The sequence below is a fragment of the Phycodurus eques genome, chromosome 19 (genome assembly GCF_024500275.1).
Source record: "Phycodurus eques isolate BA_2022a chromosome 19, UOR_Pequ_1.1, whole genome shotgun sequence".
NCBI lineage: Eukaryota > Metazoa > Chordata > Actinopteri > Syngnathiformes > Syngnathidae > Phycodurus > Phycodurus eques.
The window spans coordinates 15,570,001-15,592,464 of NC_084543.1; the positions used below are offsets into that span (position 1 = coordinate 15,570,001).

A 22,464-nucleotide genomic window follows, 5' to 3' on the forward strand; every position below is an offset into this window, starting at 1 on the left:
GCGGTTTAAAGTGACGAGTAGTGCGATAATCTGGGACAATGTTGGTTGTGCAAATGTTACAGATACTCCTCAATCAGTGTGCAAATGGAGAAGATGCTACTCTGGCATGAGTGGCCAGTATATGCAAATAGTGCAGCATGGCGAGACAACTAGTGCACGAGTAATACATAATTGGCCCCACAGAAATGTGACAACAAACTCAAGTCAAAAAATTGCCAGCTTGTTGTAATGGAATTGTAAGTTAGGTGTTTAAGAAGTTGATCGGAAGAGGGAAGAAGCTGTTGGAATGTCTACTAGTTCTAGTTTGCATTGATCGGTAGCGCCTACCTGAGGGAAGGAGCTGGAAGAGCTGGTGACTGGGGTGCGTAGGGTCCGAGAGGATTTTGCACGCCCTTGTCTTAGTTCTGGCAGCGTGCAAGTCCTCAATGGTGGGTAGTGGGGTACCAGCAGTTTTGATTGTCCGTTGCAGTCGGAGTTTGTCCTTTTTTGTAGCAGCACCAAACCAGACTGTGATGGAAGAACACAGGACTGATTCGATGACCGCTGTGTAGAACTGTCTCAGCAGCTCCGGTGGCAGGCCGTGCTTTCTCAGAAGCCGCAGGAAGTACATCCTCTGCTGGGCCTTTTTGAGGACGGAGTTAATGTTGGTCGCCCACTTTAGGTCCTGAGAGATTGTAATTTCCAGGAACTTGAAGGTCTCGACGACAACAAAACAATCACTGTCAACACAGACCTACAAACCAACTGAAAACACTGTAATGCATGAAAAAGCCAGTAGTTGGCAAGGTTCCAGAAAAAAGAATCACTACGTGCATGTGCAACAACTGCTTCTCCTTCCAGGTTTTTATGAAACTGTCTTTTAAATACCATTTACAATTACCATAATTTTTTTTCCTTCCCGACATATTTTCTTTAATTATGTTCTGCCATTATTTTTTATAACTCTTGAAGTCTTAAAGAAACATCAATGAGTTGAACTATTGAGTAAACTTTGGTTACAGTTCCAGTGCACAATTTACTGACTGAATACTGACTCTCTTTATCACTGAGCTCTTCACAGCGGAGGGCCTTGAACCCAAAATATTTCATCTCTGCTCCTGGGATAACAGCGAGAGATGAAGGCATTCTTTGAGAATCTGTTTTCGACAGTAATTGTTTTTGGTTCAAAGTACAGGTTCGCATCACTGTGGCAGAAGGCTGATTGATGAATCCTAAGAGATTGAGAGCCACAAAAGTCTCTTCACTTTCTCCAAGGACAGTGTGAATATATCATAACCAATGATTCAGGCTGTTCAGTGTTTTGTTTCCAAAGCAACAAAGTTACAACTGGACATGGGCAGTTAACTTTGATCAAATGTGTGGTGTTGCTGGAGTCTTACTGTAATCACCTACTGTTACTATTTATTCTTCTTACACATTGTTTTTTTTTTGTAACACATTTTTCTGATCTTTCCCTTCTATAAGTGTTGCAGAAAATCCACAGAAGCCTATTCTTATGATGTCATACGGGATATGACATTACATACAGTGTATGTGACATATGTAACATGACATGACATAAGACGGTGGTCCATCTTTTGGAATAAGTCAGTACGCTGGTATATTGTGTGTTAGTCGAGTTTGTCGACTTACTTTTCTCCAAGGCTATTACGTAAACCAAACCAAGCCCGATGCAGAGTAATATACTAACATTACAGTTTGTGTACTGCACATTCAATAACAACAAGCCGTGGTTCACTGCCAAACTTAAGCAATTTCCCCAAGCTAAGGAGGACGCATATCGAAGCGGGGACAGGGCCCTGTATAATCGTACAAGAAACCAGCTGACTAAAGAAGTTAACATTGCAAAGAGAAACTATGCAGCAAAGTTGGAAAAACAGTTTAGCGCGAACGACTAAATCAGTCTGGCATGCATTACAATCGCTGACCAATTACAAGCGACGATCCCCCCAAGCTGAGAACAATAGACTAGCCAACGACTTGAACACCTTCGACTGCAGATTTGAAAAGGACACTTTCACACCCTACAACCACCCAGCCGCACCACCGACCACAATCACACTTCTGCGTTAACCATCCACGAACAGGATGTGAGACGCATATTCAAGCAACAAAAGATTAACAAAGCGGCAGGCCCAGGCCTTGTGTCCCCATCCTGCCTCAAAGTCTGCACGGACCAGCTCCCTCCAGTCTTCACACAGATCTTCAATAGATCTCTGGAACTGTGCGACGTACCATCCTGTTTCAAACGCTCCACCTTCATCCCAGTCCCCAAGAAACCTCCAATCTCGTTTCTGAATGATTACAGGCCTGTCACCTTGACATCTGTGGTCATGAAGTCCTTTGAACGCCTCGTGCTGGACCACCTCAAGAGCGTCACAGGTCCCCTGCTTGACCCCGTGCAGTTTGCCTACCGAGCAAACAGGTCTGCGGATGATGCAGTCAACATGGGTCTGCACTTCATCCTAGAACACCTCGACAGCGCAGGGACCTACGCATGGATCCTATTCGTGAACTTCAGCTCTACGTTCAACACCATAATCCGTGAACTCCTTTCCTCCAAGCGTCTCCAGCTCAGCGTCTCGCCTGCCATCTGCCAGTGGATTGACAGCTTTCTGACAAGCAGGACATAGCAGGTGAGGCTGGGGGAGGCCACCTCATCCACACGCAGCATCAGCACTGGGGCACCCCAAGGTTGTGTCCTCTCTCCACTACTCTTCTCTCTCTACACGAAGGACTGCATCTCAACGGACCCGGCTGTGAAACCCCTGAAGTTTGCAGATGACACCACTGTCATTGGCCTCATCAAAGACGGTGACAAGTCTGCATATCGACAGGAAGTGGAGCGGCTGGAGCTGTGGTGCGGCTGACACAACCTAGAGCTGAACACGCCCACGACTGTATAGATGATTGTGGACTTCAGGAGGCATCCTTCACCACAGCTGCCCCTCATGCTCTCCAACTGCCTTGTGTCAACCGTTGAGACCTTCAAGTTCCTGGGAATTACAGTCTCTCAGGACCTGAAGTGGGCGATCAACATCAACTCCGTCCTCAAAAAGGCCCAGCAGAAGATGTGCTTCCTGCGGCTTCTGAAGAAGCACGGCACAGCTTCTTCCCTCTTGCCATCAACTTCTTAAACAGCTAACTTACAATTCCATTGCAACATGCCGCCAATTCTGTCTTGAGTTTGTTGTCACATTTCTGTCGGGCAAATTATACATTACTCATGCACTCACTGGGGTAGTCTCGCCACGCTGCACTATTTGCATATCTGTTGTTTTTTACAAATACTCGCCACTCATGCCAGAGTAGCAACTGCACCACTTGCACACTGACTGAGGAGTATCTGCAACATTTGCACAATCGACATTGTCCCAGATTATCGCACTACTAGTCACTTTAAACTGCATACATTCTTTGAGGTCTCGGCACCCTTTGCACAATGATCATTGCAGCGGATTATTGCCATTTTAGTCATTCAAACTGCTCTAATTGCTAGAGGACTATGCATCTTTTTGCCCAAAAGTGCCTAACAAACACTGAGCAATAACAGTGTTTGTCTTTATGTCTCAAAGGTATTCTCTGTCAATTGACTGTCTGTTGTCGTACTAGATTGGCTACAACTACCGGAGACAAATTCCTTGTGTGTTTTTTGGACATACTTGGCAAAATAAAGATGATTCTGATTCTGATATGTGCTGTACGCATTAATTTGATGATCAGATCATGGTTGTATTCAAAGGCAATAACCGTGTATATTCACAAACAATACGACTTTTGCTATGCTCCCCTTTGCGCTCGTTCGACTACAAGGTCCTCCCTGAATATTTGGATGCATGTCAAAAGTCAAGGTTATTGCTTTAACCAAGTCTAACTAAAAAAATAAATAAAAAATAAACATTTTCCATTGCGCAGATAATTATTTCAAATGTATTAATCCCTTGTGTCAACAACATTGTTTATAATATTACAAATTGTTGTGAATGGGCCATATTTTCTAAATCTAACATTTTCAAGCTGTATTCATGTCATCTTCCTAAAATGCCAAGCTTGTCTTCTTTATTTTTGTGATACCCACAAAAAGCCTAACAAGAAGCAAAAGACAGGCCAAACTTGACCCTATGTTGCTTGTTTAATTTAGTGCTCGAGGCAAGCCGGAGTCTCGTGCAACATGCTCGTGTCTCGCGTGACCCAGTTTGAACTCTGATTTTCTGTGCGCCTTTAAACACATTTCCCATTTCTGCATTTAAACACATTTTGGACATTTTGGTCAAATTCAGAATTGTATGACGACAGCGGGGGCTGAGTTCTAACTCTGTACTTCCATCCATCCATTTTATTTACCGCTTATCCTCACTTGTCAGAATTAATGTTCCCGCCACAGCAGTGAAAAATTACCTTTGTTGTTATGGGATCTGACTTTAAACCCTCACAGAGGCTTGTTACTGCAGTTCTGTCTGAGGAATTCTTTGTATTTTTTTATTTTATTTTTTATTTTTTGCAATAGGAAACACCCTCCTGGCTCCCTTTAAGGGGGAATAACTATGCATCCATCCATCCATCCATTTTCAACACCGCTAATCCTGGTTAGGGTCGCAGAGCACTGGAGCCTATCCCAGCTGACTTCGGGCGAAAGGCGGATTACACCCTGAACTGGTCGCCAGTCAGTCGCAGGACACATATAGACACGGACAACGATTCGCACTCACATTCACACCATCACTGAGTGGGAACTGAACCCACACTGCCCGCACCAAAGTACGGCGAGTGTACCACTACACCATCAGTGACTGGGGAATAACTAAAACTATCAATTACTTTCTTAAACCTTTGTCAGCATATTGGATATCATCCAAGTCTGATCATCTGCAGGTAAATCATGTTAACAGTTTTATATAACATGAGTACATACCTCATTGGCAACTTCTAAACTGCTGCTCTTCTAAGTATATTTTCAATGCCTTACAAACCTTAGAGGATATTACAATGAACAGTTTTTTGGGAATTTGCATTTTACGAACTGTCCCAACCTTTACAAGTTGGGGTTGTATAAATTACCCATTAATCTTTTCTGTCTCTCTCTCCCCAGATTAATTGTGTGACTTTCCCTCTGCCTGCCTCCATGTCAGAACAGCAGTTGCTTAAGCCAAACGAATGGAGTTACTGTGACTACTTCTGGGTGAGTTCACCTTAATATTTTACACCATGCAAAAATATAAAACGTCTGTTTGTGGTACTTCTGAAGCACAATCACCATAAATCGATAAAAGTCTGCCTGAAAAATACTACTATAAAATCAAAGGTTGCATGCATCGAGAAAATACTGTGTATGGACTCTGTTTTACGTTGACCAAGTAAGCAGAAAGATAAGAATCCCTTCTACTCTGTTTACTCTTCCCTCTGTTTCACTGAATAACATCCCTGTGCGCCCATGTGGACATATACAACACTCTGTCCTTTCATGTTTCATTGTTACCCTGACCGCAATGCATGCTGAGAATTAGCGTCTGCTTTAGTGAAATTTACCAGAGTCTGGCGGGATAATAGATTGCGTCAGTCTAGATGGACAGCAAGGGATCCTGCTGGCCTCTGATGCTCTGTGTGGAAGTCGCCACCTCCTGTAGCTCTCTACCACGTCTGATGTGTGGTGCAAACACACTGCATGCTAGTTATCTGCAATATGATTTTTATTGTAATACATCCATCAAACACAGAGCCATGTAACATTGTCAACTACAACACCATTCAGTAGAGGCCCTCTGCAAAAGTTGAACTCTTAGGAAAAGTAAGAATAAATTAAAACATTTTATAAAATAAATTAAAAAACATTTCCTGGTTCTTGTTCACAAATGATGGCTTAAGAAAAACTGTACCAATTGGCAGCAAGGTGAATGGTACTGACTTGTTTTTTCAACTATGACCCATGATACCAGCAGATTTTGTACGCAAGTTGGAACACAGTCACTATTGTTAACCTATGCTAATGCAGTAGTAAAGTGATAATGACATTAAATATTTGTATAAAAAAGACAGACCACATTTTATGACCAATTTATGCAGAAACGTAAGAAATTCCAAAGAGTTAACATTATTAGTCCGCTAATGTTTTTGTTTTCGGGGTTGGTTTCCCCCCCCCAAAAAAAGAAAATAAATTGAAGAACAATTGTTTTTGTTTTTTCAAATCTGCGGATAGGTGAACCACGATTATGCGAGGGTCCACTGTATATAATATTTGTAATAATATCACTACAGGAAGTACAGGAAGTACACTACAGGAAGTCCTCGATTTACGAACGAGTTCCGTTCCTAAGATGGCGACGTAACACGAATTTCCGCGTAAGTCGGATTTCACTGTTAAAGTCGAAATTTACGGCGAAATACTTCTGTTACGGGTATTGTCCCATGTGATTGTGACAGCAAGCTCAGTGTGTGTGTGCGTCGATGTGTGAGTGAGACGGGACTGTGAAGGAGGAAGGAGTGCACGCCGGTGCGAGTGCACGCCGGTACGAGTGTGTACAGTAGCAAGTGTAGTGACGGCGACCGAGGAAGAGTAGCGATTAGCGGAGGACCCGTTGACGTTGAATGTGCAGAGGAGCTAATAAAGCCATTAAAGCAGAAAATGGGTGCTTCGTGCCTTTATTGTTGCCGATATTTATCTTTATCAGGTTTCATTGTCTCTGTCTGTGCCACGTCTTAGTTACCAGTCATGTTTTGTTTCCATTTTTGGTTTCTTCAAGTGTTTCTTTGTTACTTTGGTTATCTGTTGTGGGACTTTGTTTAGTTTCCTTTATCCATGTTCCTTGTTTGCCCTTTTTTGGAGATTAAATATTATTTTTTGAGACTCCTGAACTCCTGCCTTGTCTCCCTGCTTCCCTGCACTTGGGTCCTCCACGTTTTTGCCTGGCCTTCCTCGCCTTCGAAAACCCTAATCGTGACATGCTCATCAAAACCAAGGCAATAATTAGAAAGGCACTCAAATGCTGACAATTTTAAGTATTTTTATTAAGTTCTGAGTTTATTATTTAATGATTTTCCTAGCGATCTATTATTCATTAAGATAATGTTATGTTTCTAACCAACAGTATTTACCTTGGATTTAAATTAAAACCACAACTACAACATTGTTTTGATTGTATTTTATCACAATAAAGTTAAGAATTAATCACAAATTGCCATGGTGACCCCGAGTCTCCAATTTTTTAGTTCAACTCCTTTTCAGCTTCCAACTGCATGGTTACTGTTGTTGTTGTGACCACTGGAGCACTGTGGAAGGGGGTGCCGTGTTGTGCAAAGTTCCTTATTCAATTTAAAAATGATAATCAAATCAGGTATTGATTGCATGAATAAGATGATGTGACTCGGTTAAGCATATTACTACCAGCTTTTAATGTATTGTTTTGAATTCATGATTGGTGATTTTTCCAAGATATGTGGAAATGCCTGCTACACTCTATAAGCAGCTTAGTTCTGATGTAGACTTTGATCGGCCTGATCGGTATCAGCCGATAATTAGCATTTTATGCTGATCGGCTGACCCTAATCCTAAACCCTAACCTGTCAAACTCAAGGCCCAGGGGCAAGATGCGGCCCGCCACATCATTTTATGTGGCCCCCTGAAAGCAAATCATGCTCGTCAACTTCCGTGATTTTTGCTAAAATCTGTACCCAAATTCCAAATTGTCATAATAATAAACAATAATGTTGAGATATTGCATTTGTCTGTTACCAAACCCTTCTTCTACAGTAACGTAAACAATACTTGAACAAACTATTATCCTTGTCTTCTATTTTCAAAACTAGTTATCCCTCAATTTGTTGTGTAATGGTAATAATATGTTTTGGTGAGTCAACATTTATATGGTTTCACTATTCTAACAGCCCTCTGAGGGAAATCATAACTACAATGCGGGCCGAGACAAAAAAGAGTTTGACACCCCTGGTGTAAAGCCTAGTGTGATGTTATGCTGCTAAGTGTTTGTGTACTTTGCCACTGATCAAGCCATTAATTACGCTGAGGTGTGACATTCTCATGCTTACTGCTAAGTGTTTGTTCTTGTTTCTTGTTTGCTTGCTATGTTTATCTTTTAGACTGATAAGAAGGATCCCCAGGCCAATGGCTACATCACCGGGTTTGAAGTTTTGTTACAGAAACAGCTGAAAGGGAAACAAATGCAGAAAGAGATGGCCGAATTTGTACGAGAGAGGTACCTACTTTTCTTTAGCCTTATTCCTCTTTTGGGGTTCTTTTATGCTTCATTCTCAAGTTACCATGAAAACCACACAGTTCCAACATGTGGTTTCCCCTTTTTGTGCTACATCACTGTGTTGCACAACGCAGGAAATGGATTGAGTGAATTGTGAAAATGGACAACAGGTAACGAAACTCTTTACTTCCCTCTCAGAATAAAAATAGAGGAGGAATACGCCAAGAATCTCTCCAAGCTTTCCCAGATTCCTCTAGCGAGCCAGGAAGAAGGGTGAGTAACCCTCCCCCTAGTGGTTTGTTCGAAAGGAAGTGAAATCTCTTCTCCCACTAGGCATCATTGCAGACAGTCATGTCAACCCTTGAGAAATAGCTGTTGGAGATACATTTTCAAACATTTCATATTTTGAAATTTTATAAAACATTAGTTTATTAAGAAAGGTTAAATCTAATCATTATAAATCTCCATATTCATCGGTTTTAGTTCAAAAACAAATATTTCAATATAGCAGAAAGTTTTAAAGGGTATTTTTTTAATGACATTTTATTAAGTTTTACCTTAAGGGTATTGTAATTGAGGCAATTGCAGAAATCTTCATTAGTGCTGTGATGAGCAAGAAATGACTGGACTTAATTGAGTGTCACAATTGATCTGAAAACCAGTTGGCTACTACTGTTGAAAAGTACTGAAATCATACATGAGCATTTACCGTGACAACAAGCTGTAACAATCAACCAACTGTCATAGACAAACTTTTATGATAACTCACTCTTGGCACTCTTGAAAATGCAGATTTTGAACTGTAAACAGGAATGACTTTACAAGTCGTGCGTTTCAAGCAGGGCTTGACATTAACACCCACCAACCCACAAATTGCAGGTGAATTTCAGCTGTGGCAGGTATTAAATGGGGAAAAAGGTCTATCAGCACGGATGTACAGTATTGAGAAGGGGAAAAGTTTCAAATCCTGATCTCAGAGACCTCATAGTTCGCCACTACCATGACAGGCCGAGACTCTTAAATGAGTAGTTTAAGACAGTGTCGAGGCACTATAAATGTTTGATCTTTTTTAAGTAGATAAATGTTACTTGTAGTACCATGTGTATTTTTTTCTTCTTTTTAAATTTGGCATCATGACCAAGTCTCTGTTAGAATCTTGTCATTTTAATTTTCATGAATGTAATATTCATGTAGTATTCACAAGGAAGGAATCAAGGAAAATGTCTTGCAACATTGACAAAGGTGGGAAAAATAATCATGACAGAATTTATTTGGATTTTCCTGAAATTTTTCGCCAAGCCCTTTGGGTCAAGAACCCCCAACTTTTTGTTGGAATTGGTTATCTCCTGCCTAACTGACAGAAATGTGGTGATGAAACTATGTCATTGGTGGAAGTAATTATGGTTAACATTGTGGGTAGAGCCCTGGGCCAAGAAAAAACATTCTTTCTTTTCTAATTTTATGTTTGACATGATTGGTTTGTTAAATGCAAGTTACTATCCAATGTGCCAGTCAGGATGATTGCTTGAGCTTGCCAACGAGACATCCCAGTGAGTGTCTGCGTCAAGAGAATCCATCAGTGATGCCAGTCTGTAGACTTCAAAATGCTTTGATCCCTCCTGTGAAGAAGAATGAGGCAACATGATTTAATGGGACAAAATGTTAAAAGTGTTTTTTGGGGTGTATAAAGGGTATTGCCAAGACACCCTGTGGGGGAAAAGGAGTTCATAGCAACTTGTCTTTTCTCTGGTCTGACAGCAGTGGGGATATCACGCTGAGGGTGGAGCTTTATCTGGTTTTCCAAGGGGACAAATGAACATGAAAATAGCAGGAACAGCAGTCTGAGGGTCATCTTATGAGCGGCAGAAGAAGCTGTGATTTTAATGGCTGCTGCCTACGGCATTTGTAATAAACTCATCTTTATGGAGAGTCTCGAAACTGAGACTAAGGAAGTGGTGTTGTACAATTGTGTGTGGGCTATTTGTTAAAATATTATCTTATAATCAGATACAGTGGACCCTTGAATATGTTTCATGATGTTTTTCAGCGTTGGATTTATCTGGCTAGCGATTAATTTCCCTGTAAGCTATAATACAAATACAATGAACGTTCCAGTGATGAAGTTACCTCCATTGCACATTGCAGACCACTTTATTGTCATGTTACAACAACAATTATGTATATTAGTAATAATAAAACTAATAAAAATAATAAAAATAATTAAACTTGGAAACAAAAACAAACCTTACTTTTGAGTACTACCACTGCCGTTTTTCATCGGGTAAAGAAGACATTCAATATTTAGCAAAATGACTGACATTGTCATGAGTATTTTACTGGTTTCATACAGTGATTAGATTAAATCAAGATAGGCTTGTAAAGTATTACTGGAGCAATATTCGAAAAAAATACATACCTAGACAATAGGGGTGGAAAGACGTTTTGAAAACCATCCAAATGGTTCGGTTCGGCTGTTTCAATTTGGTCTGCATCTGTTCCGTTCACTTCATAACATGAGGCCTTTGAGGCGAAGCAGTGTGTACACTCCAGAGCAAAGTAGCAAGTTAGCCAAGATGGCGGCACGGACATGTCATTTGCGTCAAGCCCTCTAGCAATGCAGCAGCCAATTGTATTGCAGCAGGGCGCGTCACCAGAGATCTTGCGTTTTAGAGAAGAGATACAGACTCCAGAGAAGGTGTAGGTAGTTCCGCATCTTTAACTCTCCAATGCAAAATCTCGTGTTCCTTGTCTGCTTCATAGCGAGACGCTCTGTCCGAGTCCGCCCCTTCTTGCCTCAACTCTGGCCCCCCGACGGCGGCGGCTTGGCCACTCTGCGAGTACCCACGTTGGGCCGTCCGTCGTGCAACGAGTTTCTCCAAGAAGTACAACACAAGTGACTTTATCCATCCATCCATCTATTTTCCCTTCCCATGGGCTCACCACCTTTGGGAGGTGCCATAGGGGTCGGGTGCAGTGCGAGCTGGGCGGTGGCCGAAGGCAGGGACCTCTGGCGATCCGATCCCCGGCTACAGAAGCTGGCTCTAGGGACGTGGAATGTCACCTCTCTGGCAGGGAAGGAGCCCGAGCTGGTGTGTGAGACCGAGAAGTTCCGCCTCGGACTCGCCTCCACACACAGCTTTGGCTCTGTTACCAGTCCTCTCGAGAGGGGTTGGACTCTCTTCCACTCTGGAGTTGCTCACGGTGAGAGGCGGCGAGCAGGTGTGGGTATACTTATTGCGACCCGGCTCGGCGCCTGTACGTTGGGGTTCACCCCGGCAGACGAGAGGGTAGCCTCCCTCCGCCTTCGGGTGTGGGGACGGGTCCTGACTGTTGTTTGTGCCTATGCAGCAAACAGCAGTTCAGAGTACCCACCCTTTTTGGAGTCCTTGGAGGGGGTGCTGGAGAGCGCTCCCGCTGGGGACTCCCATCATTCTGCTGGGGGACTTCAATGCTCACGTGGGCAATGACAGTGAGACCTGGAAAGGCGTGATTGGGAGGAACGTCCCCCCCCCCACCCCATCAGAACCCGAGCGGTGTTGTTATTGGACTTCTGTGCTCATCACGGATTGTCCATAGCGAACACCAAGCATAAGGGTGTCCACACGTGCACTTGACAACAAGACACCCTAGGTCGCAGTTCGATGATCGACTTTGTGGTCGTGTCATCGGACTTGTTCGATGATCGACTTTGTGGACTTTCTTGGACACACAGGTGAAGAGAGGGGCGGAGCTGTCAACTGATCACCATCTGGTGGTGAGTTGGCTCCGATGGTGGGGGAAGATGCCAATCCGACGTGGTAGGCCCAAAGGTATTGTGAGGGTCTGCTGGGAACATCTGGCAGAATCCCCTTCAAGAAGGTGTTTCAACTCCCACCTCCGACAGAACTTTGCTCTGGCGTGAGGTTTTCGTCCATGTTCCGCAACACCATTGCTGAAGCGGCCGACTGGATTGTCGTGGCGGAAATCCCCGAACGCGTTGGTGGACACCAACGGTGAGGGATGCCGTCAAGCTGAAGAAGGAGTCCTATCGGGCCTTTTTGGGCTGCGGGACTCCTGAGGCAGCTGATGGGTACCGGCTGGACAAGCGGAATGCAGCTTTGGTGGTTGCTGAAGCAAAAACTCGGGCATGGGAGTAGTTTGGTGAGACCATGGAGAAAGACTTCCGGACAGCTTCGAGGAAATTCTGGTCCACCATCCGGCGTCTCAGGAGAGGGAAGCAGTGCACCATCAACGCTGTGTATAGTGGGGATGGGGCGCTGCTGACCTCGACTCTGCACGTTGTGAGCCGGTGGGGAGAATACTTCGAAGACCTCCTTCACGCCTTCCCATGAGGAAGCAGAGTCTGGGTTCTCTGAGGCGGGCTCTCCTATCTCTGGGGTTAAGGTCACCGAGGTGGTTAAAAAGCTCCTCGGTGGCAAGGCCCCGGGGGTGGATGAGATTCGCCCAGAGTTCCTAAAGGCCCTGGATGTTGTGGGGCCTTTTTAAGAAGGGGGACAGGAGGGTGTGTTCCAACTCCACAAGGGTGCTGGAGAGAAGGGTCCGTCGGGAATACGAACCTCTGATTCAGGAGGAGCAGTGTGGTTTTCGTCCTGGCCTTGGAAAATTGGGCCAGCTCTACACCCTCAGCAGGGTCCCCGAGGGTGCATGAGAGTTCGCCCAACCAGTCTACATGTGTTTTGTGGACTTGGAGAAGGTGTTCGACCGTGTCCCTCGGGGGGTCCTGTAGGGGGGGCTTTGGGAGTATGGGGTACCGAACCCCCCGATACGGGCTGTTTGGTCCCTGTACGACCGGAGTCAGAGTTTGGTCTGCATATCTGGCAGTAAGTCGGACTCGATTCCAGTGTGGGTTGGACTCCGCCAAGGCTGCTCTTTGTCACCGATTCTGTTCATAACTTTTATGGACAGAATTTCAAGGTGCAGCCGAGGTGTAGAGGGGGTCCGGTTTGGTGGCCTCAGTATTGCATCTCTGCTTTTTGCAGATGATGTGCTTCTGTTGGCTTCATAAAGCCGTGATCGCCAACTTTCACTGGAGCAGTTCGCAGCAGAGTGTGAAGTCGCTGGGATGGGAAAAGGGTGGCATACCCTCTCCAGGTCGGGGATGAGATCCTGCCCCAAGTGGAGGAGTTCAAGTATCTTGGGATCTTGTTCACAAATGAGGGAAGAATGGAACGGGAGATTGACAGGCAGATTGTTGCAGCGTCCGCAGTGATGGGGACTTTGTCCGAAGCTCTCGATTTACCAGTCAATCTACGTTCCTACCCTCGCCTATGGTCACGAGCTGCGCGTCGTGACCGAAAGAACAAGCTCCCAGATACAAGCGGCCGAAATGAGTTTCCTCCGCAGGGTGTCCGGGCTCTCCCTTAGAGATCGGTTGAGAAGCTCGGTCATCCGGGAGGATCTCAGAGTAGAGCCGCTGCTCCTCCACATCGAGAGGTGGCTGGGGCATCTGATTGATATGCCTCCCAGACGCCTCCCCGGTGAGGTGTTCCGGGCACGTCCCACTGGGAGGACGACACAGGACACGCTGGGGAGACTACGTCTTTCGGCTGGCCTGGGAACGCCTCGGGATCCTCCCGGAAGAGCTCGATGAAGTGGCTTGGGTGAGGGAAGTCTGGGCGTCCCTGCTAAAGCTACTGACCCAACCTCGGATAAGTGGTAGAAAATGGATGGATTGATGAATAATAATTACGGTAATGATAATGTAGTTAGCATACTTTCACTTTTTTTCTAACAAAACAAGGCATAATTTATTTTCCTACAAGTCAACCTGTAACAAACCGAACCAAAAATCACGACCTCCGAACCGAGATACGAACCAAACCGTGGATTTTGTGAACTGTTCTAAAAGTCTTTTGTGCATGTGATGGAGGAATCCTCACTATATGCAGGGGGCTTTTCCTCAATAGCCCTGTGGTAAGTATTGTACTGCGCTGTGTTGTATGGGAATGAGCGACACACAATGTTGGGGAGAACGCAAAGGAATTTGCATAGCATCTAATGTCAAACTAACATGGGTTATGCTTAAGAAAAATTATTGAGGTCCCTTGTTATAGACTAACCTGCAAATGTCCAGTTTATTCCATTTCACCTTTCAAAAGTGGATTTTGTAACCAGAAACAAATAGACATCAAGGAAACAAAGACCGAGAGGCTCCCTGTCGCTTATAAACTGCTAACATGTATATAAGACTCTGAATGTATACAAGTAGGCTGAAGTGCAATGGAACTGTCCCATATTGAACCTCGAGTCAGTCAGCCCACACTTAGAAAAGTGTGGCACAATACTTCCATTATACTTCTTGCTCAGGCCAGCCCTGTTGTCAGGAAGGACAATTGCTGTTTTGTTGGTTAGGTCCTGCCATTCGAGTGCCTCCAGCCCAGTACCAGCCATCGATATTTTTTTCTGAATTTACCATTTGTTTGGTAGAAATGTGATCACAAGGCTTGTGACAGCTTTTTATTGCTTCCCATCATGCAATTTTTCTGTCAATTTGAATAAAAGGCATAAGGAAGAGAGGAGTTGAATTCTTACGTGCCATTGTCAACTGTAGTATCATCATATACTGTATCATATTTAGTCATTTAAACTTAAAGGACACTATGGATAAAGAATTACAGAATCCACGCTGGTTGAAATCAGTCTGTTTTGGGGGGTCTGGCTCTGTTTCATTCAAATGCTGAGTACCGCTTTTGTTACCCTGACGACCAACCGCGAGGGCACTGTGACAAATTGAGGGCTACTCAGTGTTGTCAACTTCGTGACTTTGTTGCTATATTTAGCAACTTTTCCAACTCATCTAGCAACATTTTTTTTTTTAAAGCACCTTGCAACAAATCTACTTTATTACAAATCTACTTATTGTGGTGTTATATGAAATTCTCAGACTGAGAGGAGGAGACATTAACTTCTCTGCGTCCATACTGCATTAAGCAATCTCACATAATGTTTCTATATTATTTTTACTCGTGGAGGTAGCAATTACTCACCAAGCCACAGAATTACACTTGGTCAATTACAGATCCGTGCATGTGGTGCATTCAGTGGACAAATCTTGACATAAAACATTTTTGGAGAGCATAGGTCACTCATAAGTCTTCTCCTGAGCAATCTTACCTACTTCTAAGCTGTTCCCACTTCTTTTAGCTCTGACTCGACTGACCTCCTCCAGGTGTTCTTTGGTCTTCCTAGCTTCCTTTTACCCTCGTGGTGGGTTACAGGATAAGGCTTGCCTCGTCGCGATGGGGGAAAATTTCCTCTGGGTGTGTCCGATCCTGCCCCACTTTCTAAATCTAATCTATGTTTCAATTTGTTTATTGTTTGATAATTTTACACAGCTCTTCATTACTTACTGTCTTTGGTCAATAAATAATTAAGATAATGTGCAAGCACCTGGTTAAAGACTTAACTTCCAGCTCACTATCTATGTCTAATTTTGCGGAACACCTAATTTGACATTCCATGGGCTGCAACGGTTTCCACAGAGCCTGGTTTGAGATTTCATCTGAAAATCAATGTAATTTAACAGATCTTATTAAATGAATTAGAAGCTTGTGGATGTGAAGTAAAATACTTATATATTGTCCAGTTGAAAGTAAGTTTTTCCAAGATTTCCTTTCTGAATTTCTGTGACGCCACATGACGACAAAAGACATGTACCTTGAATGGTTATATTAGGCTTAAATTAGGCTGCTTGTTTTTGGATGCACAAACATGCCTTTAAATGAGACATTTCATTCAAGCTGTGGAGTGCTTAATAATCATCTGACACACTGATTCTATTTTTTTTTTAATACATTTTAATTAATGATTTTTAGTTGGGTGGCACGTGGTCGACTGGTTAGCACATCTGCCTCACAGTTCTGAGGACTGGGGTTCAAATCCCGGCCCCGCCTGTGTGGAGTTTGCGTGTTCTCCCAGTGCCTGTGTGGGTTTTCTCCGGGTACTCCGGTTTCCTCCCACATCCCAAAAACATGCATGGTAGGTTGATTGAAGACTCTAAATTGCCCGTAGGTGTGAATGTGAGTGTGAATGGTTGTTTGTTTATATGTCCCCTGCGATTGGCTGGTGACCAGTTAAGGTGTACCCCGCCTCTCGCCCGAAGATAGCTGGGATAGGCTCCAGCACGCCCACGACCCTTGTGTGGATAAGCAGTACAGAAAATGGATGGATGGATGGATGGATTTGCGTTAAGAAGATTGCTTGGGGACCAAAATATGAAAACTGGGACTTGCTGTTGGAGAGCCCCAAATCCCCCACTGTTCTTGGGTGTGACGCGGTCTGACACCCCCTGCATTCTGATATCTCTGACTCTTCCTTTCCTTTATGAATATTGAAAACATTGTGTGGATTGGATGTAACACAATAACAGTGATCATATATGATCATTCATCACCAGTGGAACCTCTGGGGTTGAACTATTTTTCACATCGTAAAAAATGGACAAGGAATTAATGTATTCCAGATTGAAACTGTCACCTACATAAAAGCTTTATTAACTGTACAGCTTGGACTCACCATCTAAATCAATCATTGACAGTAACTAACGACTAGCGAATCATAATCTCCTTCTTGTACTATTCCGAAATAAAGACGTCATTGTTCAATATTTGTAAACTATCTATGGCCCCCTGGTTACATCCTGGCAGCTTTTTTGGGGGGGTCGCAGATTTTGTCGCAACACCAGAAACGCGGTACACTAACGCATTTTGGCAATGAGCCCTGAGCCCTCGCCATATTGTGGCCGTGGTCTGATTTGCCTGCTCTCAGTGCCGTGAAATGCATAAATCCACACTGGCTGAGAACATTAGCTGCTAGTTAGCTGCTAGCTGTCAAAATGTGATGAATTAATCTTACACAAATTTCTCCCATTCATTCTGCTGCGGTCATATCATGAATATCCGACAGGCGTATAGCTCTTCAGGCATGGCCATTAGACGCCTCATTCATCTTTATTTTAGATTGAGATTATCGTCTTGGGGCTCACGGCTACGTGCATCCATGATTCACGATAAACTACAGGACTTGTAAAAGACTGGCCAACAGTCTTGTTCATAAAGATATTGATTGTAATTAGGACTCTACAACTTGCCTGTGAATATTCTCATTTATCCAGTTATTTCATTCTTGTGGCATTGAATCAATTGCAACTGTACTGTTCTGGTTGTCCTAGAAGACGTTTTACCGCTCATCCGAGCAGGCTTCATCAGTTCATGCCACAAGGCTTAGTCAGAACACCATTAGCCTGGATGTTGGTGTGGAAACTCATTTATTTATGCTCCAAGTTGGAAGCACCCCCCAAACCTCGAGCTCGAATTCTTTTGGAATGCAATGTTAGAATGGCTTGCAGAGAGGCCACTTCTCTGTTTAGAGATAGTCTTTCCACCTTCACTTCCTCAGAAGAGTGGTGTTTCTATTGGAAGGGCAGGTAGACAGCTGAGTCTTTGACCTGAGGAGTTAGCCCGTCTGTGTTGTGACGTGCCTGCTCAGTGGTTATGCATATATGCATCTGTGCATTCCTCACTACACTTGACAGCATACGCCAGATTGCGTTTCTGGGAATGGGGTGTCCGGTCTTTGGTGTGTACAAGGCTTTGTCTCAGGGTGTTATCAGGTTTGAAATTTACAGGAATGTTGCGCTGGTTGAAAATCCTTTTTAGTTTCTCAGACAGACCTGATAGATATGAAATGACAGTATTGTTGCATCTGTCACTCTTTTCTTTCTTATACATTTTCCTCTTGTCCCTTATGGAATTAAATGCACTTTTCACAAATATACAGCTGGTGTAACCACAGGTTTTGAGGTCGTCACTCACGTGTATATGCTCTTTCTCTTTGGCCTGTGGGCTGGGTGGAACGTTATCAGCTTTGTGTTGTAGGGTTCTGATAACACCTAGTTTGTGTTCCAGTGGGTGGTGTGAGTCAAAAAGTAATTGGTCAGTTGTGGGTTTTCTATAAACCCCAACATGGAGGCCTCTGTCCTCTCCAATGTGGACATCACAATCCAAAAAAGGCAACTCAACTTTGACATCCTCCCATGTGAACTTGATGTTGTTGTCCACTGTGTTAATGTGCTTGCTGAAGGCTTATACCTCTTGATTTTTGATTTTAACCCATGTGTAATCCACATATCTGTACCAATGACTTGGGTTTGTTGTCTTAAAGGAGTTCAAGGCTCTCCTTTCCATGTCCTCCTTGTACAGGTTTGCTACGATGGGGGATACTGGGGAGCCCTTTGCACACCCATGTTTTTGTCTGTAAAATGTTCCCAGAAATTGAAAATATGTTGTGTTAAGACAAAGTTCCAGCAAGTAACATATCTGTTTGGGTTTAATTGTGGATCTGTCTTGGAGACTGTGATGAAGCAGTAACCTTTGCCTCACAGTTTCCACTGCATCCTGAGTTAGAATGTTCATGAACATCAAGGTGACATCGAATGAAACCATAGTTTAATTTTAATCCAGTTTTCGGTCTCTGACTTCACTGAGTTTTTGACACGCTCGGCAGAGTATCTTCGAAGTCAGACACCCAGAACAGTCCGCTTGCGAGACGGAGATTTTATTACTGTGTTGGCATAGCTTTGTAGTGGACAATAGCACGCACATAGCTACATACAAATTCGGGAAACGTGATGACCATAGGTACAGAACTGGTTGTAAACCTCGGACCACCCTGTATTGTACTGTGGAGGACAAAAACCGATGCACTGCTTTCCTGCATCACAAAAAGTTATATTTCCGATTGTAAGGCTGCCGTTACCAAAATGAATATGATGGCGCTCTATCTACTGTCACTCAAGGGCAACTATCAAAGACACACAAAATCGACTCTGTCAACTCTATGAGCAGTTTTTGGCTCATGCAGCAACACGCCACAAACTAAAGTCTCCAATTCCTGACCAACATATGCTATGTACACCTATCCCACAAAGTTTATCATTGAAATGAAGTAGTTTATATTCATTGTGTTTTAGAAGCGATTTTAAGATTTGTATTGATTACTTTTGAAGCACATATGGGCCTGGCTCCATGCTATGTTCCCGAACTTTTAACCGCATATGAGCCAGCCCGTGGTCACAGATCCTTGGTTAAGGGCCTTCTGGTAGATCCAAAGATTAGGCTTAAAACAAAAAGTGAGATACCATCTTCTCCCCCATTTTTATTTATTTTTTAAATTTATTTGAATTTACCTGTATATTTTATTCATTTTCATCTTGCCTAATTATTTGTATTCATGTATGTATTTATTTTGTCTCAGGGCATTGAATCGATCGCAACTGGACTGTTCTGTGTGTCTTAGAAGACATTTCGCCTCTCATCTGAGCAGGCTTCATCAGTTCATGCAACAAGACTTAGTTAGGACGCACTAGCCAGTGTGTGTGGAAGACTCAACTATTTATACTCCAACTTAGAGGAATGCCCCACATAACGTATGGAATCACTCTTTTGGAATGCAAAAAAGGGGGAGAGCCTTTAAGCCGCCTGGCCAAGAGGCCATTGTCCGTCCACTAGAATTGTTAGGTGGAAACTAACATCTGCCTCACAGTTCTGTAAGTGGCAAGACTCTAAATTGTCCGTAGGTGTGAGTGTTTGTTTGTTTCTATGTGCCCTGCGATTGGCTGGCGACCAATTCAGCCTCTCGCCAATTCAGCCTCTCGCCCGAAGATAGCTGGAATAGGCGCCAGCACGCCCGCGACCCTAGTGACCCTATATATATATATATATATATATATATATATATATATATATATATATATATATATATATATATATATATATATATATATATATATATATATAGGGTCACTGTGTGTGTGTGTGTGTGTGTGTATATATATATATATATATATATATATATATATTTCTTTTTTTTTTTTTTTTTTTTTTTTTTTTTTTTTGGGGCGGCACGGTGGCCGACTGGTTAGAGCGTCAGCCTCACAGTTCTGAGGACAGGGGTTCAAGCCCCGGCCCCGCCTGTGTGGAGTTTGCATGTTCTCCCCATGCCTGCGAAAACCCGGGCACTCCGGTTTCCTCCCACATCCCAAAAACGTGCATTAATTGGAGACTCTAAATTGCCCGTAGGCATGACTGTGAGTGCGAATGGTTGTTTGTTTCTATGTGCCCTGCGATTGGCTGGCAACCAGTTCAGGGTGTACCCCGCCTCCTGCCCGATGATAGCTGGGATAGGCTCCAGCACGCCCGCGACCCTAGTGAGGAGAAGCGGCTCAGAAAATGGATGGATGGATGGATATATATATATTTTTTTTTAATATATATTTGTTTGTTTTTGGTGGAGCTTCATTTTTCTGGAAGATTTTGCTCATATTCTTAATTGTGTGACACGACACTGGGGTATTCCAATTTAGAAATTGGAAAGCATTTATTTTTTATGAGCTTTAAAATCTTAATAGCTTTTAGAAACTTTTTTGATGACACAGGTACAGTCCATGAGACAACCTTTTAGAAGTCTTCCTCTGAGGACTATACTTTGAAACGACCTGCTTCCCCAAAGTCATCCGCCTCCCCCTCTCCTTCCGAGTTGTGCTCATTAATAATCAACCAGCTTCTTGCTGTCATAAGAAACGTCTGGTCTTATAAAAACACAAGCACAATCTTTGCATAATATGCATTACCTAACTTATCTTTTGAGACAACAAACAAGCCCTCACAGTTATTTAGCCCCAAGTTGAGCAATCAGGCTGGAGCAGATCACGTCTCATACATCCTAATTACCTGCTGAACTGCATTTGGACCTCCAGCTCTCCAGATTTACTGGCTAGTGGTGTACACGTAGCTGCTGAACCTTTGCATTGGCCCCGCTACTCATCCCCAGCTGTGTGCGCTTATCATCATCTGCTGCACGCCTCCCTTTTCTCTACACTTTCTGCCCATTTTTTGACATAAAAGTGTGTGTGGTCCCTTTCTTTCCTTTTAGGACGCTGGGGGAGGCTTGGGCCCAGTTGAAGAAGAGTCTGGCTGATGAAGCGGAGGTTCACCTGAAATTCTCCTCAAAAGTAATGGCTACTTTTTCCAAGACATAACTATACATATTCAAGCCGTTGCGACCATCAAACAATGAATGATGCAGATATACTTTAAGGATATACTGTATTTTAAATAGACTAACTTTAGTACAAGTTTTTATTTCAGTTGAATACATCTTTGCTATGTTCTGTTTTTACCCGAGCTCCGCAGTATAATAATTGACTTGGACTGTAACAAAGTTTGACTTTGCAAAAAAAGCAGCGCGACAATTCAAAAGATATTAAACAAAAGACCAATTTAGAATAAATATTTTGTTCGTTGTCGTTAATGTTGAAATTGTTCCACATACTTTGTCTTTTAAATATCCTGTTAAGGTTTACATCTGCACTTTTTGTTATGCTTTCTCCTGTCATGCTTCTACCTAATCGTGTTGACGAACTTGGCAACCAGTCCGGGGTGTACTCAACCGCTTGCCCAAAGTCATTTGGCATAGTCTCCATGCAAAACATGGATGAATGGATATAGAGTCAGAATGCATTGTATAGCTTAACAAATACAGGTTGAGTTGCATGCAGCTCTGCTGAATTGAGCTCTGATTACAAGTGGTGGTAAGTGACACAAATTTCTCCTAAGCGTTATTGCTGCCTTCCCTTGCATGTGGTGGAATTCACACACACATAAAACACAAAAATATAAAAATACCAACTTCCTATATTGGCTGAGGAATAGGCACATTCTTCTCCCTTAAAATTGTGATTAATACATTTAAATGTGCATTTCATCTCACATATAAACTCTTGTGGCATCATAGAAAGATAATATCTATATAACATCTGAGTTTTACACATATTGGCCAAAGATGTTGCCTTACAATTGATAATGTTCAGCATTGATTATTGTGTTTTGCTTCCTGTGTAGCTAAATCAAACGAATACAATACAACCTGATACAAGTATTCATTATAAGTTGACTTCAATCTTTTAATGCAAATATAGAAAAGGCGTTTATAGAAATGTTACCTCAGCCCATTAATATAACCCACTGTTTACTTTTGTTGTGGTTCAGCTCCAGAGTGAAGTGGAGAAACCTTTGCTGAGCTTCAGGGAGAACTTTAAGAAGGACATGAAGAGGTTCGACCATCATATTGCAGACTTGCGAAAGCAGCTCGTTGGTCGCTATGCTTCGGTAGAAAAGGTAAACACACTTACATGACAGTTCTCTCCTAGCAACAGAATTACACTGAATTGTATTTAGGGGTATCAGAGTAAAGGGGGCTGAAC

At 43.1% G+C, this 22,464-nt stretch overlaps 1 protein-coding gene across 6 annotated transcripts in view; it reads left to right on the forward strand.

The window, feature by feature from the left end:
- Positions 1 to 22,464, forward strand: part of LOC133418056 (growth arrest-specific protein 7-like) — a 95,855-nt gene that overhangs the window by 59,670 nt on the left and 13,721 nt on the right. For all 6 annotated transcript variants that reach the window (XM_061706397.1, XM_061706395.1, XM_061706393.1 and 3 more), the window contains 5 exons: positions 5,090 to 5,179; positions 8,089 to 8,204; positions 8,403 to 8,477; positions 21,135 to 21,213; positions 22,250 to 22,378. In XM_061706397.1, the coding sequence (XP_061562381.1) occupies positions 5,090 to 5,179; positions 8,089 to 8,204; positions 8,403 to 8,477; positions 21,135 to 21,213; positions 22,250 to 22,378 (489 nt within the window). The remainder of the gene's footprint in view (positions 1 to 5,089; positions 5,180 to 8,088; positions 8,205 to 8,402; positions 8,478 to 21,134; positions 21,214 to 22,249; positions 22,379 to 22,464) is intronic.